Source organism: Peromyscus maniculatus, chromosome 4 (assembly GCF_049852395.1).
Source record: "Peromyscus maniculatus bairdii isolate BWxNUB_F1_BW_parent chromosome 4, HU_Pman_BW_mat_3.1, whole genome shotgun sequence".
NCBI classification, from domain to species: Eukaryota; Metazoa; Chordata; class Mammalia; order Rodentia; family Cricetidae; genus Peromyscus; species Peromyscus maniculatus.
This window is the reverse complement of record NC_134855.1, coordinates 89,343,533-89,358,971: the sequence shown is the minus strand read 5'-3', so window position 1 is coordinate 89,358,971 and position 15,439 is coordinate 89,343,533. Positions and strand designations below refer to the sequence as shown.

At 35.8% G+C, this 15,439-nt stretch overlaps 1 protein-coding gene across 1 annotated transcript; it reads right to left on the bottom strand.

Annotated features, from left to right (window-relative positions):
- Positions 1-2,506: 2,506 nt before the first annotated feature.
- On the bottom strand, positions 2,507-3,424 carry LOC143272750 (olfactory receptor 4K3-like). Its single transcript, XM_076568727.1, has one exon. The coding sequence runs from the start codon at positions 3,422-3,424 to the stop codon at positions 2,507-2,509; it is 918 nt and encodes a 305-aa protein (XP_076424842.1).
- Positions 3,425-15,439: the final 12,015 nt, after the last annotated feature.

Sequence of the window (15,439 nt, the reverse complement as noted above, 5' to 3'; positions counted from 1 at the left end):
ACATAGATCAATGGAATCAAACAGAAGACCCTGACATAAATCCACACATCTATGAACACCTGATTTTTGACAAATAAATAAAAAATATACGGTGGAAAAAAGAAAGCATCTTCAACAAATGGTGCTGGTATAACTGGATGTTGGCATGTAGAAGAATGCAAATAGATCCATATCTGTCATCCCTCCCCAAACTCACGTCCAAGTGGATCAAAGGCCTGAATATAAATCTAGTTACACTGAACCTGATAGAAGAGAAAGTGGGAAGTAGCTTTGAATGTATTGGCACAGGAGACCACTTCCTGAAAATAATATCAGTAGCACAGACACTGAGATTGACAACTAATAAATGGGACCTCCTGAAGCTGAAAAGCTTCTGTAAGGCAAAGAATATTGTCAATAAGACAAAATGCCAGCCTACAAATGGGAAAAGATCTTCACCTACCCCACATCTGACAGATAACTGATCTCTGAAAAATATTGTTTAAAGCTTCCACTGTGATTATTCTTTTTTTCAACATTTATTTATGTATTTATTTATTCCATGTGTGCATATGTGGGAATACTTGTGGAAGTTAGATAAGAACTTATGGGAGTTGTAGCTCTTTTTCTACTATGTGGGATTTTAGGGATTTAACTTGAATTCTCTGGTTTTGCAGAAAGCTCCTTTACCTGCTGAGCTATCTCAATGGCCTCCATTGTGCTTCTTGAAACCCATATTACATACAAGTAATGTCACTGAATTGCTAAAATTTAAATGGAATTTATAGTCTTAGAAATTTTACAAGCAATAAAAGATAATTTTACAGTTTAATTATATATTTTAGCAAGGACTCCTTAAGGTGTTCTGTTGTTATAGTATGACTGTGGGAAGGTAAGGACAAGCTGTCTGTAGGTTTAAAATCACTTATAAAGTGATGCTGATAAAGAATATGGAAGGGGTCAGAAAGAAGGAAAAAAAACTTTTAAATATAATTTTGTGGGCATGGCACAGCCAATGCAGTCATGATCCCAAGAAAATTATCACAGAAGAAAATGGCCAACATTCAAAGATCCGAGAGTAGTTATGTACTGCTACATCTCCTTGCTGATCTGTGAGCTACTGATGATTTTGGGACAGTGCAAAGCATTTTTTTTTTCAGTTGAGACCCACTGATGGGGTCATAGTGTCCCAGGGATAGTTTCAAACAATGGACACACAGATGGCTATGGTTCATTTCAGTGGATCCCAAAGCAAAACAAAAATACATAAATATAGAAAGAGACTCATGTGTTTTGGGGGATGGGGAAGGGGATAACAAGAGTGGGAGGGACATAAGAGTTCAGGGATTGTATCATATGTAATCAGCTTATCAGATATTGTCAAAGAACATATTTAATAAAAAATATGGTGACAAAATTGTTGAGGGTCAAATCTATAAAGACACTGGAGATAATTTCTCCTGAAAAAGATACCAGAACCTACACGTAATGTACACATCAAAGTCTGTGGCCAGACAAGAGCCATGCTTACCTGCAATGATATGAATTCTGGAAAAAACAATACAGGTATTTATCTGGCATTGTTAAATAATTTATGTTATGACAACCTCTTTAACTTATTAGAATATACATACAGGCTGATTTTAACCATTAACTCAAGAAATATTGACATGATATTCAAGAAGATACGACTTTCATATCTGTTTAGAAATAGATCTCAAGCTATCGTAAACAGGTATACATACAGTTTATCTTGTAAATGACACACTACACTAAATGGCATATGGATTACTATGTATACCATATTATCAAGAGCTTGTAATATTTACCTAACTGGCCTTGGCAGTTATGTTATTCCATTATATAATATAAAATCATGATCGTGCAAATAATTTGTGATCTGAGGAAAAGCATATTCAAATATTATAAACAGATTGGACTTTTGGTTAAGGATTAAAATATAGGAAATTTCCAAATTCATATAAATAGTTAAGACTTGGAAACTGACAGAGATTACATCAATATAATACAGCTAGCATTATGATTTCATTTGTTTAGCATTTTGATTTCTAATTTGATGCAGTCTTTACAAAAATCTTCAAAAACATTGTGTTACAAAGCTAGAATTAGGATTGATATATAATGTCATATTTTAAAAGATAGTAATATTGGTAAATAATTCAAAGATGATTTTGTTAGTAACTAATTAACGTGACATACAATTTGGGGAACACAAATAATGTATAGAAATACGTCATCCTTATTTTTGCAACATTATTGTCATCTTCCAGTCTTCAATATATACAAGTATATTATGCAGAGCTATTACTCATTTTAAGTGGTAAAAGTATTATAGTTTTGAATATATTTTTCTAATGGTTATTTTCGTAACCATATACTAATTACAACTTACAGATTCCAGAAACAAGTCATTATACAATTCAATTTCCACTAACAATGTGGATAAAATGGTATGTATACAATTGATTTGCTGATTACATAACATGTCCAAAAATTATTCCAGAACTCACTTGTGATTTATCAACTTCTTTATGGCATTCTTAATATCTCTATTTCTCAGTGTATAGATGGCTGGATTCAGGAGAGGTGTGATGACTGAGTAAAACACAGCAAGAAACTTGTCGACCCAGGTGATGTTGACTGGCCACAGATAGATGAAAATGACAGGCCCAAAGAACAGCACAACCACTATGATGTGGGATGTGCAGGTAGAGAGTGCCTTTGATGAGCCATCTTTAGAGCGGAGCTGAACAGTTAACAGAATGTACGTGTAAGATATCAGCAAGAGAATGAAACAAGTTGTTGCTAAAACACCACTGTCAGCATTTATCACAATTCCCAGGGTATCAGTATCCGTGCAGGCTAATTTCATCACCAAAGGAATATCACAGAAAAAACTGTCTATTACTCTAGGTCCACAGAAAGGTAGTTCCAAAATTAGGATCAGTTGACTAATGGCATGTATAATTCCAATGATCCATGATATTAAAACGAGCCAGATGCATTTCTGTCTGTCCATGATGCTGGTGTAGTGGAGTGGCCTGCAGATGGCCACATATCGGTCATAGGCCATTGTTACAAGAAGTACCATCTCACCCCCTCCAAAGAAATGCACACAGAGGATCTGACTCATGCAGCCCCCAAAGGAAATTGTTTTATTTTCTTTTAAGAGGTCTGTGATCAGTTTGGGAGTAGTAACTGAGGAAAGGCAGAAGTCAATAAATGAGAGATTAGCTAACAGAAAATACATGGGAGAATGGAGATGATGATCAGTGATGATTAATATCACGACAAAGAGGTTGCCTACCACACTCATAAGGTAGAGGGTGGCAAATGGCAGCAGGAGGAAGATCTGTAGTTCTCTTGAGGCACAGAGTCCCTGAAAAATAAACTCAGACACCACAGACTGGTTTGCTTCTTCCATTTAGTACACTGTGCTCCAATGGGTTGAGAGAGACAGAGCCTAACTAAGAATTCCTGAAATAGAAACAATAACTTAATGTGCAGAGTCAAGTAAGAGGAAAAGTATACAAATTACATCTTAGCATTGTATCCAGTCAAATTTAAAACAACTTCCTTGCATTTGTATATTCCTTCTAATTAGGTATTTTTCCTGAATTAGGCAAAATTACACATCTGAGACATAATATGTATAGGTATGTAAATGAGTAAATTGTTTAAAAATGTCAGAACCAAATATTCTGTTTACATTCAAGCTGTAAATCTACCTTTTGGGCATGGAATCTGAGGTAAATTTTTTCAATTACTATCTGAGACAAATTTGCAGCCTCTTTATTTTACTATCATATTTCTAGAATGACAATGAATTGACATATTTTAAACATAAACACAAAATTACCTGGCAGAAATCTATTTTTGACTATGTCTGAACAGAGAGCATTGAATCCAGTCTACTAAAATGTGTGAGAAAATGGTTCATCAAATAAATTGAGAATCCACATGCTAAAGACAAGTTTTTAGCATTATATCTTTCCTTCAACTTTGGACTTATCCACTAGAGTGTATCCCCGAACAATCATGTATCACTATGCCTGAAGGATCTTACCTATTGTCATATACTTACAGCCTTTCAACTCTAAATTCTGAAATTTCATATAATAGTTTGAATAATTTATTCATGAAAGTTGCATTCCCTACCTCTGTACCTTTCTGGTTCATTTCTTCTTTTTTTTTCCTTCCTTGAATATCTCCCTCTATTTATTTCTCATGAGTTTTCTTTGTTAATCTTAATATCTGTACATTTTCATACTATTTTTAGGTTCGTAATTGGAAGACTAAAATGTCAACAAATTAGGGGATGTTTTGTAATTTCATTGTTAAGTACTTGAGACATATGTTAGTAATAATAATGTTTATTGATTTTTTTGTGTCAATGAGCACTGTAAAGTAGCAAAACTGTAGTGCATAATGAGGTTTCTCTAATTCCAAATTACCAATATGACTTCCAGATCATGAAATAAATGATAAGAATTTTGATTTTGAGAAGTCCAAGAAATAATGACATTTGTAAAACAAGGCACTTTGCTGTTTAAATACAAGTACAAGTAAGAAAAAGTGACCAATTTAAGTAGTCAGAATTGTCAGGATTACATAAAGTTCATTTTATTGTGTTCAAAATTGGGCTTACTTAAATAAATATCAATGGCATTTTCACACATCTTTTTTTTTTAAATTTGGTGAATTTGTAGTGAATTATTCTAATCTGTGTCACTGTCCTCTCTCTCTAATTTCTAATATCTACTTCCCCAATGTATTGTCTGTATCTTGAGAAAATAGAAGATCCAAAAATCAAAAGATAGCCAGATAACATTAGAGTAAGTTCAGTGGCCCATGAGTACAATGCTTTTCTGTGTTGAGAGACTTGGAAGTTTAAAGTTATTCTAAGAGATCATTAGATGTGAGCATATAAAACTGCTCTATGTTTCTAAAGGTATCAAGGACTAGTTGGAAGGGAAAACTATAATATTTTTTGTCAAGCACAACAATTAAAAATACAAATGCAAGACTCACTATGAACTAATGAAGGATTTAAAAATATGTGATACTAAAACAAAGAAGCAAATCTTAAATGAGTATTGTGACAGAAATTGAAAGTATAGCAGTTGGCTTGTGGCACCCATACTACAACAGTCACCTTATAAAACACATCTTCCCTTTAGCATGATGTTTCCTCCAACTTTCCGGGAATCTTACATTGTTGCTTCTGCTATGACCAGTGTTGCTGAGATGTTTCACCTCAGTGTGGCTTATATACACTGAGAAAAGTCATGTCTGCCTTGGAAAGTTTCCCATTCTGCACATTAAATAGGATCATGTAGTGGGAAAGCGTTTTTTGCTTTCATAGTCTTTGGGGATCTCTAGACTCTCACTTCTCTTGATCTGGATACAAGAGCTCAAAAATAAAGAAAAGGTATTTCTTCAATTTTACAAATATTTTGTAAATATGAGTTAATATTCTGTATGTGTTATGACAGCTCACAAGCTAAAAGATGAAGCCCATGGGACAGTGAGATGCCATAGTTGTTAAGTCACTTTGTGCCAAGCCTGATGATTTGAGTTAATCTTTGGGATCCACAGGGTGGAGGGATAGAACCCACTCACTCAGCTGTCTTCTCATCTCCATGCATGTGATGTTTCATGGGTATAAGTATACATATAGACCTGGCTACATTCATGATACATACATCCACATGAATAATTAAAATAATTATTTGAAAAAGAGAGGAAACATGTCTGTAGTTTTACAATTCACATGTCCATTTAGACAATTATCTTCACACTTGTAAATGCCAACAAAGACAGTTTTTCTTTCTCACTCTCTTTTGATACTTTATGATCAACCCTACAGTCTAATTTTAGATTGTGCAATTTGCCTTCATTTTCAAATTTATTTCATTTTATACACTTAAGGTGAACACTGTTATGTTTTCACAGACACATATATAGTGAAATTCCATATTAGTACTTTATAATGAAACTGTGCTAAAATTATTTAAAATCTTTCAACTTTTCATCACATAATTCTACTTCATTAAATATAGTTTTCATTTCATACATTTTAAAACTAATTTATTTTCAAATCTGCATGCAGTTTTCTAGAGAAACATTATTATATATGAAAAGTAGCTGTGTTTTTTTTTTTGAGACAAGGTTTCTTTGTGTAGCTTTGGTGCCTGTCCTGGATCTCGCTCTGTAGACAAGGCTGGCCTTGAACTCACAGAGATCTGCCTGGCTCTGCCTCCCAAGTACTGGGATTAAAGGCATGTGCCACCACCACCCTGCTGAAAAGTAGTTTTATAAACAAAGTAATTATAGACTCCAAATGTGCTCTTAATATTTTATATAATAAATCTCTTATAGGTGTTTCCTCAAAGCATATTTATTAACTACACTCTATTATATATTTGTTATACTTGTAATAACGTCCAAACCCTTATGTATAATCCTCCATGTTCTCCTTCAATTCTATGACATTTTTCATTGTTAGTGCATACATATGTATTTTATACATATATACATTTTTATATATATTTATAATCCCAAATATAATTTGCTCAGCCCATACAATGCTACTTGTATGTATATTTTTCTGACTTTTGGTCACTGGACAACTAATTGGTATTCCCTTCTCTGGGAGGAGTTTAAAAGTCTCTCACTTCCAGCTTTACTCATTTGCATATATATATATATATGTGTGTGTGTGTAGGGTTGAGGTCTCATATGCTTTCCCCCATCCACTTTGGCCTCTATTATTTTTTTATTTTTTTTTTGGCCTCTATTATTGTAGTCTTTGTTCAGCTTTTCTTTTGGGCAGTCATGGTGGAAAGACTTTAAAGATGTGAATTTTGATATTACACAATCTCAAAGCAAAGTTCATGATTCTCTGGTTCTCACAATAGTATGCACCCTCTTTTGTAATGTTCCCTGAGCCTTAGATGTGGGAGTGCTTTGTAAGGTATCCATTGGGACTGGGCTCTTGTTTTTTGTGTGAAATGCTTGGCACTGTCCATGTAGCATGACTAATGTGTGAAAGTTGTGAGAATCAAAGCCGAAGACACTCTTTTGTTTGTGCCTTAATGCTCTTTTTTTTTTTTAAAAAAAAAAATTAGTTTTAAACAAATTCTTCTAAGGTTTGAAATCGATTTGTCACTACCTTCTGTAGGGTCTGAACCTCCTGAACAGTAAATGATTCCGGAGACTTCATTAGATCAATCAGTTTCTTGTTCTCATCATTCATTTGCAATTCTAAAGATTTCATTTTATCTGTCAGTGTTGCTTTGTCACCCTTAGAAATTATCTGTATGGCATATACACTGCCTTCCAAAAGTGATGTTCTATCTGACGATTTCTCATAACCAATTTCCATGGAATGAAGTTTTCCTCACAGCTTATCACTATTACATCCCAAGGAATGGATTTTTCCAGCCGATTTCTCATTATCACTTTGCAAAGTCTGTGTAATTTCAATTAGTTTCTCATTTTTGGCACTGTCATCAAACCATTTTTTGAAGGATATGATATAAATTGCCAGACTAATAGTGACTATGGCTAAAAATATATACGTCCCAGGTAGGTCACATATCTCTTCTAAAATTCCACCCATAGAAGAAATGAGAAAGTTTTTAATTTCCTGCACAATATTATCCATCATTGCCGTAGCTGAAGTTTACAAATTGTAAAAAAAAAAAAAAAATTTTAGTTAATTTATTTATCAGTTCAAAGTATGAAGTTATCAAGTAATTTACCTCAGATAAGATCTTGGAGAGATTGTCCTATGTGTAAGATTCTTAATTAACCAGGCAGGTATGGATGGCTGGTTCCTGTGATGTAATGACGATGTTTGGCCAGCAGGTGTCAAAGATGTAGCACCAAAGCAGGTCCTGGGACTCTGTAGGTTGTCTCAGGCTTGTGCTAGGCCTGTAAGCTTAAACAGGGTTGAGAGCAGCCACATGGAATATATATATATATATGTACTTAAAGTGCACAGGTACCTTTCTCTCTAACTCAGTGCTCTATCCGCTGAAAGTGCGCACTTTTGGCCACGGCTACAAGCACTGCCGCTGCATCTGGGGGAACAAGCCAAGCCAAGTGAAAATGGTTGGCATGGAGGGGACCACTGGACCGCCTGGTTGGGCCACGGGTTGCAGAGCAAAGGCTGGAGGCAGCCGCCTGCAGCTAACCACTGGCCTCCTTAGGCTGGGATTCAAGCTGGGAGTGTGCTTGTGATCCGCTCCTGGGTTGAGCTGGACCGGCAGTTCAATGTATCAAGTGCACAAGCTTCTCAGGGCTATGAGGGTGGGGAGGGGTACACAGCTCCAGCTGAGGAATGCAAGCAGGGCGGGGCAGACACATAGCCATGGTATGTGTCTAGTAGAACAAGAATTTCTGGCCTCTGTGGGAGGGGGCGCGGAGCTGCCGCTTTCAGGCTGGAGTTATTAAGGTAGCCCATGTGGACAAGTGGGCACTTAAAAGACCACTGGGGCTATGCGGACTGCCCATCTACATGTTGGGGCACCAGATAACGTGAGTAATACACTGATGCCTGAGAAGAAGACTTATTAAGGGATGAGATGGGGATCATACACTCATGAATACAAAATGAAGTGATGTCTTTGCCTCTCCCTCTGTTTGCCAAATCCTGTGTCAGGAAGCCGTCCACGTGCAAGAGAGCTCATGATTCCCTCTCTCTTCCCTTTCAAGAGGTCATGTAGGCAGCACTGCCTTGCCTCTATATTGCCAGCTATCCCAAGGTCATGAATGCAGTGAATACCCACTACACATTCAAACATCAATTCTTTAGAATTATTAACCACAAATTACTGAAAATTTATAAACTGTTCTATTCTGCAATTTCTTCCAATCTTCTACTTAGGATCACTTTTATACCAATGTTATGTTTATCCAACTTTTAAAAACTGCATCTTAGGGAGAGCATGTATTATTCTTTTTATATGTGTTTGTGTGTGTGTCAGTGTAGGTGCTTGTCTCTGTATTTTTTGTCATGTATTTGTGTGTCTCTGTGTTTGTGTGTGTGTGTGTGTGTGTGTGTGTGTGTGTGTGTTTTGTGAGGACTTGTAGTTGAATAAATAGCAATGTTAATGCTGAATCATCCAGAATAAATTTAGTGGTTTCAATATGAAAAATAACATTTTTTTCTGCATATTGAGAGTCAGTAACTATGTTAAGAGATTTAGGAAAATCTAATAACACCACAAGAATATTATACAGCTCTGATTTTTTAACTGAATAATAAGGGCTTTGAGCCACTTTACTTATTTTTCCTCACTTTTAAGCTGCATTTCCTGATTTTTTTTTTGCATTAGTACAGAATGTAGGGGCTCAAGAAATTGATATCCCTTTTACTATATGAGGGAGAATCCAATTAGTTCTTTTTATAAACTGAAGTCTCCTGATTTTGAGATTTTTTTTGTTAATCTCTCCCAAAAAATTACTGCAAGCTCTTTGCCAATGTTTTTCTACCCACAATAAGGCCATTTTTAGTAATAATAAAGGGTACCACAATTTCTGTTGGGTATATTCTTGCTAACTGATGAAGTAATTTTTCCTTTCAGAATCAATTCAGAAAACTTTGCTACTGTGCGAAAAATAACCATTCTAAGATATTATCTTTTCTCTGCATAAGAGTTCCTATGGGAAAATGAGTAGAAAGCAAAATAACTAAAATACAATCAAGCTTTGGATCCATGCAAAATCCATATGTAATTTCCTTTTTACTAGAGCCAATTCTTCTCAGTCTCAGCTGATAATTTTCTTGGACTACTTAATAGTTAGAACCTAGAATAACCTAGATGACTGTCAACCAAATGGATAAAGAAAATATGGTACATTTATGCAATGGAGTATTATTTAGCTGTTAAAAACAATGACATCAGGAAATTTGAAGGCAAATGGATGGAACTAGAAAATCATCCTGAGTGAGGTAACTCATACCCAGAAAGACAAATATGCTATGAACTCATTTATAATTGGATATTAACTGTAAAGAAAAGGATAACCATGTGACAATTCACAGATTCAGAGAGGCTAGGTAACAAGGCAGGGGATGCATGGATCTCCCAGAAAAGGGGAAATAGAAGAGATATCCTGGGTGGACTGTGAGTGGAACAGGAACTTAAGGGTTCTGGTTGAGGAGAAGAAGGAGGCAAGAGTACTTGAAAGAGATGACTAGACAGGGGGAGATTTTTCAGGGACAGGTAGAAACCTGATGCAAGGGAAACTCCCATGAATCTCACAAGGGTGACCCCAGCAAACACTCCTAGCAATAGTGGATACATAGCCTGAACTTGGCATCTCTTGTGTTCAGATTGGTGATTATCCTGATTGTCATCAGAGAGCCTTCATCCAGTAACTGATGGAAACAGATACAGAGACCTACAGCTAAACATAAGGCCAAGCTCAGGGAATTCTGCTGAAGAGAGGGGTAAAGGGTCATAGGAGTCAGAGGGGTCAAGGACATTACAAGCAAACCCACAGAAACAACTAACCTGATTCATAGGAATTCACAGAGTCTGAACCAACAACCAGGGTGCCTACTTGGGACCTACCTAAGCCCTTTACAGATATGTGACAGTTGTGTAGCTTGTTCTATTTACTGGACTCCTAACAATGGGAGCAACGGCTGTCCCTAATGCTTTTGATGGTTCTTGGGAACCAATTCCTCATACTGGATTGCCTTGCCCAGCCTAAATACAAGGAGAGGTGCTTAGTCTTATCACAACTTGATGTGCCATGCTTTGTTGATACCCAAGGGAAGCCTGTTCCTCTATGCTCAGAAACAGAGTAGATTCAGGGGGCTTGGAGGGGAGATTGAGGGAGGAAATTGGAGAAGAGGAGGGAAGTGAATCTGTGGTTGTAAAATAAATAAACAAAAACAAACAAACAAATAAATAGAAAAAAGTTTGTAATTGATCTCTCCCTATTTGTATTTTCTGTGGTTGTACTTTCTGTAAACCTATCATATATCATCTATAGAGTCTCCTCTTTGTATTTCTTTCAGGAGCAATTTGTAATTCCAAGCAAGAAAAAATTCTCTTTGCTTCATCAGATATTTGTTCTAAGGTATCTACCTCTGAATCAGCCAGTAAGACATTATTATATAATGATAAATTGTATAATGAGGAAACTGGTTATGAATTATTTCTAATGACTGAGGTACAAAATATTGATATAAGGTGGGTCTGTTTAACATTCCTTGTGGAAGAATTTTCTACTAATGCCTTTTAACAGGCTAAATATTATTAATGTAGGTATTGTGAAATCATTTTTTTCTCCTGTTCTTGCAAACATATAGTATGAAAGCATACTTTTAAATCAATCACTATAATAGACCATTCCTTAGGTAATAAAGAAGGCAAGAGAATTCCAGTCTGTAAGTGCATTGGCTGAATCATCTTATTTACAGCACTGAAATCTGTTAACATTCTTCATTTTCCAGATTTCTTTTGAATAAAAATAAAGGAAAATTCCAAAAACTGTTTGTTTTTTCTTCAATATGTTGAGATTTATCTGTTCCTGTGCCAGCTATTCTGTGCTTATACTTTTCTGATGTCAAGGACCATTGTTCCACCCACACAGATTTGTCAGTTAACCATTTAAAAGGTAGGGTCATTGGTTCTGCTTATGTACAACCTTAAAGCGAGAATCCACCAAAGTCTGGGATCCAGAATTTATTAAGGGATGAAATGGAAATAACATACTCATGAATACAGAATAAAGTGGTGCAGCTATCTCTTTGTCCACCAGGGAAGGATGGGAAAGTTCCGGACCAGATCACTGAGCCATAGCATTTGGAAAAATTTCATATCCAAGAGACCATGCAATCTTTCTCCTCAGTTCTTATCCTATCACATACCAAAAGAAGACCACACACATAGGGCTATTCACCCAATACCATTGGCTAAATGGACCAAGTTCTCACAACACAACCTGAATGATCTGTCACTGTTCTTGATAATATCTTTTAATATTTTTCTCAGAAGCATTCTTTATTTTATGGTTTGTTTCTGAGATTGGAGGAATGTTAATCTGTTTTTTCCATTGTTGGAACAAATAATGTCCCCATAAATTAATGGCTATATTAGTAATATATGTCTTTAATTTTCCTATTTGTCCTACAGGCCCTATATACCAGATCCATCTTGAGCTTTGTTTTACTTGAAATAAAGTTCCAATCCCTAGAAGCTGAATGTTTGTCACCTGAAAAGGCCAATCTGATGCCAAGATGTTGGTGAAAGTATTGTTACATCTACTCCAGTGTCTATTAAACCTTCAATTTCAATGGTATTTTTTTCCTTTTATTTTATTTTACAATAACATTCAGTTCTACATAATAGCCACAGATTCCCTTGTTCTTCCCCCTTCCTTCCCCCCTCCCCTTCCCCCCAGACCACTCCCCATTCCCACCTCCTCCAGGGCAAAGCCTCCCCCAGGACTGAGATCGACCTGATAGACTCAGTTCAGGCAGGTCCAGTCCTCTCCTCCCAGATTGAGCCAAGCATCCCTGCATAAGTTCAAGGTTTCAAACAGCTAACTCATGCAATGAGCATAGGACCTGGTACCACTGCCAAGATGCCTCCCAAACAGATCAAGCCAATCAACTGTCTCACCTATTCAGAGGGCCTTATCCAGTTGGGTCCCCCCTGTTTGGTTCATAGTTCATGTGTTTCCATTTGTTTGGCTATATTTATTTGTATTTTTATCTTTGGTCTCTGATCACTTACAGCAGTTTACAAAAATACTTGTTTTATGTTCTCTTCTTAATATTTTGTTTTATCTACTGAAGCTGTTCTGTCCTTGATTACATCTAGAGCAGGGTTTTTGTTGTTGTTTCTGTTTTTTTTAACAGACACTGAACCTTTTAATTGCTCTGTGTATGAGTTTCTCCAATGCTGACAGGGGATTATCGAATCAAATTTGATATTGTGGTATGTGGGAGGCACCTTAGTGTATTTCTTGACAGCAAAGTGTTACCTTGCCTGTTCCTTGTTGATCTGCATCCATTAATCCAATATGGGCCTGTTCCACACCTTCTGCATACACTAAAAGGCTAGGCATTTCTGTTTTGATTATCTCTAGAAAAAAAACTTTGTTTTTAGGAACTCTTTGCCTATAATCCCTTTTCAAATGACCCTGATTACCACAGTTAAAATATTTGACATTTTGATTTTTGTTAAAAATTTTAGAAAGTACTTTTTCTAGAGTAGCATCATACATGTGAGATCCAATGTCAGTCATATTTCAAATCTATTCATCTATTGGTGCTGATCTTGCCTTTAAAGGCCTAGTCACCCTTTTGTATTCTGAATTAGCATTTCAAAAGCCAAAGATTTGATTAATATTTGTCTGACTTTTGAATCTGATACTATTCTATTTACAGCTGAAGTCAAATTTGCAAAAAATCAACTTCTTTTGGGCTTTGTACAGTTTTACTAAGTAAATCAGACTACTTTTCTGATTCTTCAACCTTTCCCAAACAATTAAGGCTGCTAAATGACATTGCTCTATGATATGATCGTCAAATTCAAGCTGCCTTTGTACCTCAGTATACTGACCTTCACCTAGGACTGGTCTTGGGAAATATTAATACCTGTAGCCCTATTTCATTTTCCTATGGCCCTAGATTCCTCTTTCTACCATGTTCACTATTGTAACCGAGGACCAGCTTCCAATATTGCTATTGCCAAATCTTTCAAGTCTTGGAGGATAATTCTGTCTTGAGTTGCCCATGGATTTAACATCTGCTTCACAAAGAGTGAGTGCATACCATATGACATGAATGCTTTCTTAAATACCCTCTAAATTAATATTTCTATAGGATTACATTTAACTTCTTGATAACCATGCGGGTGCCTATCATCTCCTTGTAGTTCATGTATAGTAACTGGACAAACTAAGGTTGGTTTTATAACAACCCTGGGCCAACCCTCTTAAGTTTCATAATGCAGTGGTGCAGTAGGCTCTTGTCTAAATTCCTATGTTAGTGTCTGAATATTTTTCTTTTTTTCATTTATATGTCTTTCTAAGGTTTGTATGTTTTCAATTTACTTTTCATATTTGGCACAAAAAAATCACTGTGGTGGTTAAGGATAAAATATGAATTACCTGACTGATAGTAATTATAATTAATATTATGTCAATCTCAGTAAAGTCATTTATCTTTTCATCATCTGCTTCTATTTTTAGGTGGTCTAAAGTACCATTATACCATCTCCTAACACCCAGAGTTATGATATTTCTCATCTTTAATGTGGGAAAGATTTTTCCTTTTATTCTAATTCTCTACTGAGGACTTCCCAGGTTTCTTACCAAATCTGATGTCTTCTCAGTTTGTCCACCGCTGGCATGGTTTCTCTGTCCATATTGTTTTATGATTTGTTGGAGTACCAAATACGGTTTTTATCTAATTCTTAATAATTTGATTATATCAATAAGGACTCAGGAGCAAGATGCTGGAGTAAAAACCTGCTAGCTCAGAGAAGCAGAGATGATACCTGGCTGACATCCCATAAGGAGAGCTTTCTCTAACGCTGTCTTAAACAAAACTTCTCAGACTGAATGTCCCTCCCCTATACTCCCTGTGCACCTCTATCTTTCCTCATGACTTCCTCTCATTCTCTATGTTTTGTTTCCTGTCAACTGGTTGACTGCTCTGTCTATTGATCTATGGCTGACCTTATTTAATCCTGTTTACAATATTCAAGAAGAAAGCTCTTGGATTAAAGGTGTGTGCTAGGGCTAAGCCATACCACAATTAGAACCAGGTTTTTCCAGTAAATAATGCAAACTTGGTGTTCAGAGTGTGATCAGATATCCTGCCATATGTGTTTGTGTGTGTGTCTTTATATGTATGTTTGTATATGTGTTTCTATGTGTGTGTGTGTGTGTGTGTGTGTGTTTGTATGTGTGTATTTCTACTAAATTTAGGAAAAGACAAACTTGTCCATCTCTATACCTATTTAATATAGTACTTGAAGGCTTAGCTAGAACAATAAGACAACAGAAAGAAGTCAAAGGAGTTAAACAGGAAAGGATAAAGTCAAAGTATCTTTATTTGTAGATAATATGATGATACATATAAACAAATCTAAAAATTCCACCATGAAACTCCTACATCTGGTAAACACTTTTACCAAACTAGCAGGATACAAAATTAATACAAATCCAAAATCAAACCAAACCAAAAAAACATGTAGTCTTCCTATATACAAATGACAAATGACCTGAGAAAGAAATTATGAAAAGAATACCTTTCACAATAGCCTCAAAAATATCTTGAACTAATTCTAACCAAACAAGTGAAAGACTTGTATGATAAAGATTTAAGATACTAAAGAAAGAAATTGAAGAAAATGTCAGAAAGTGGAAAGATTTCCTATGCTGCTGGAGGTTTCAACATTCA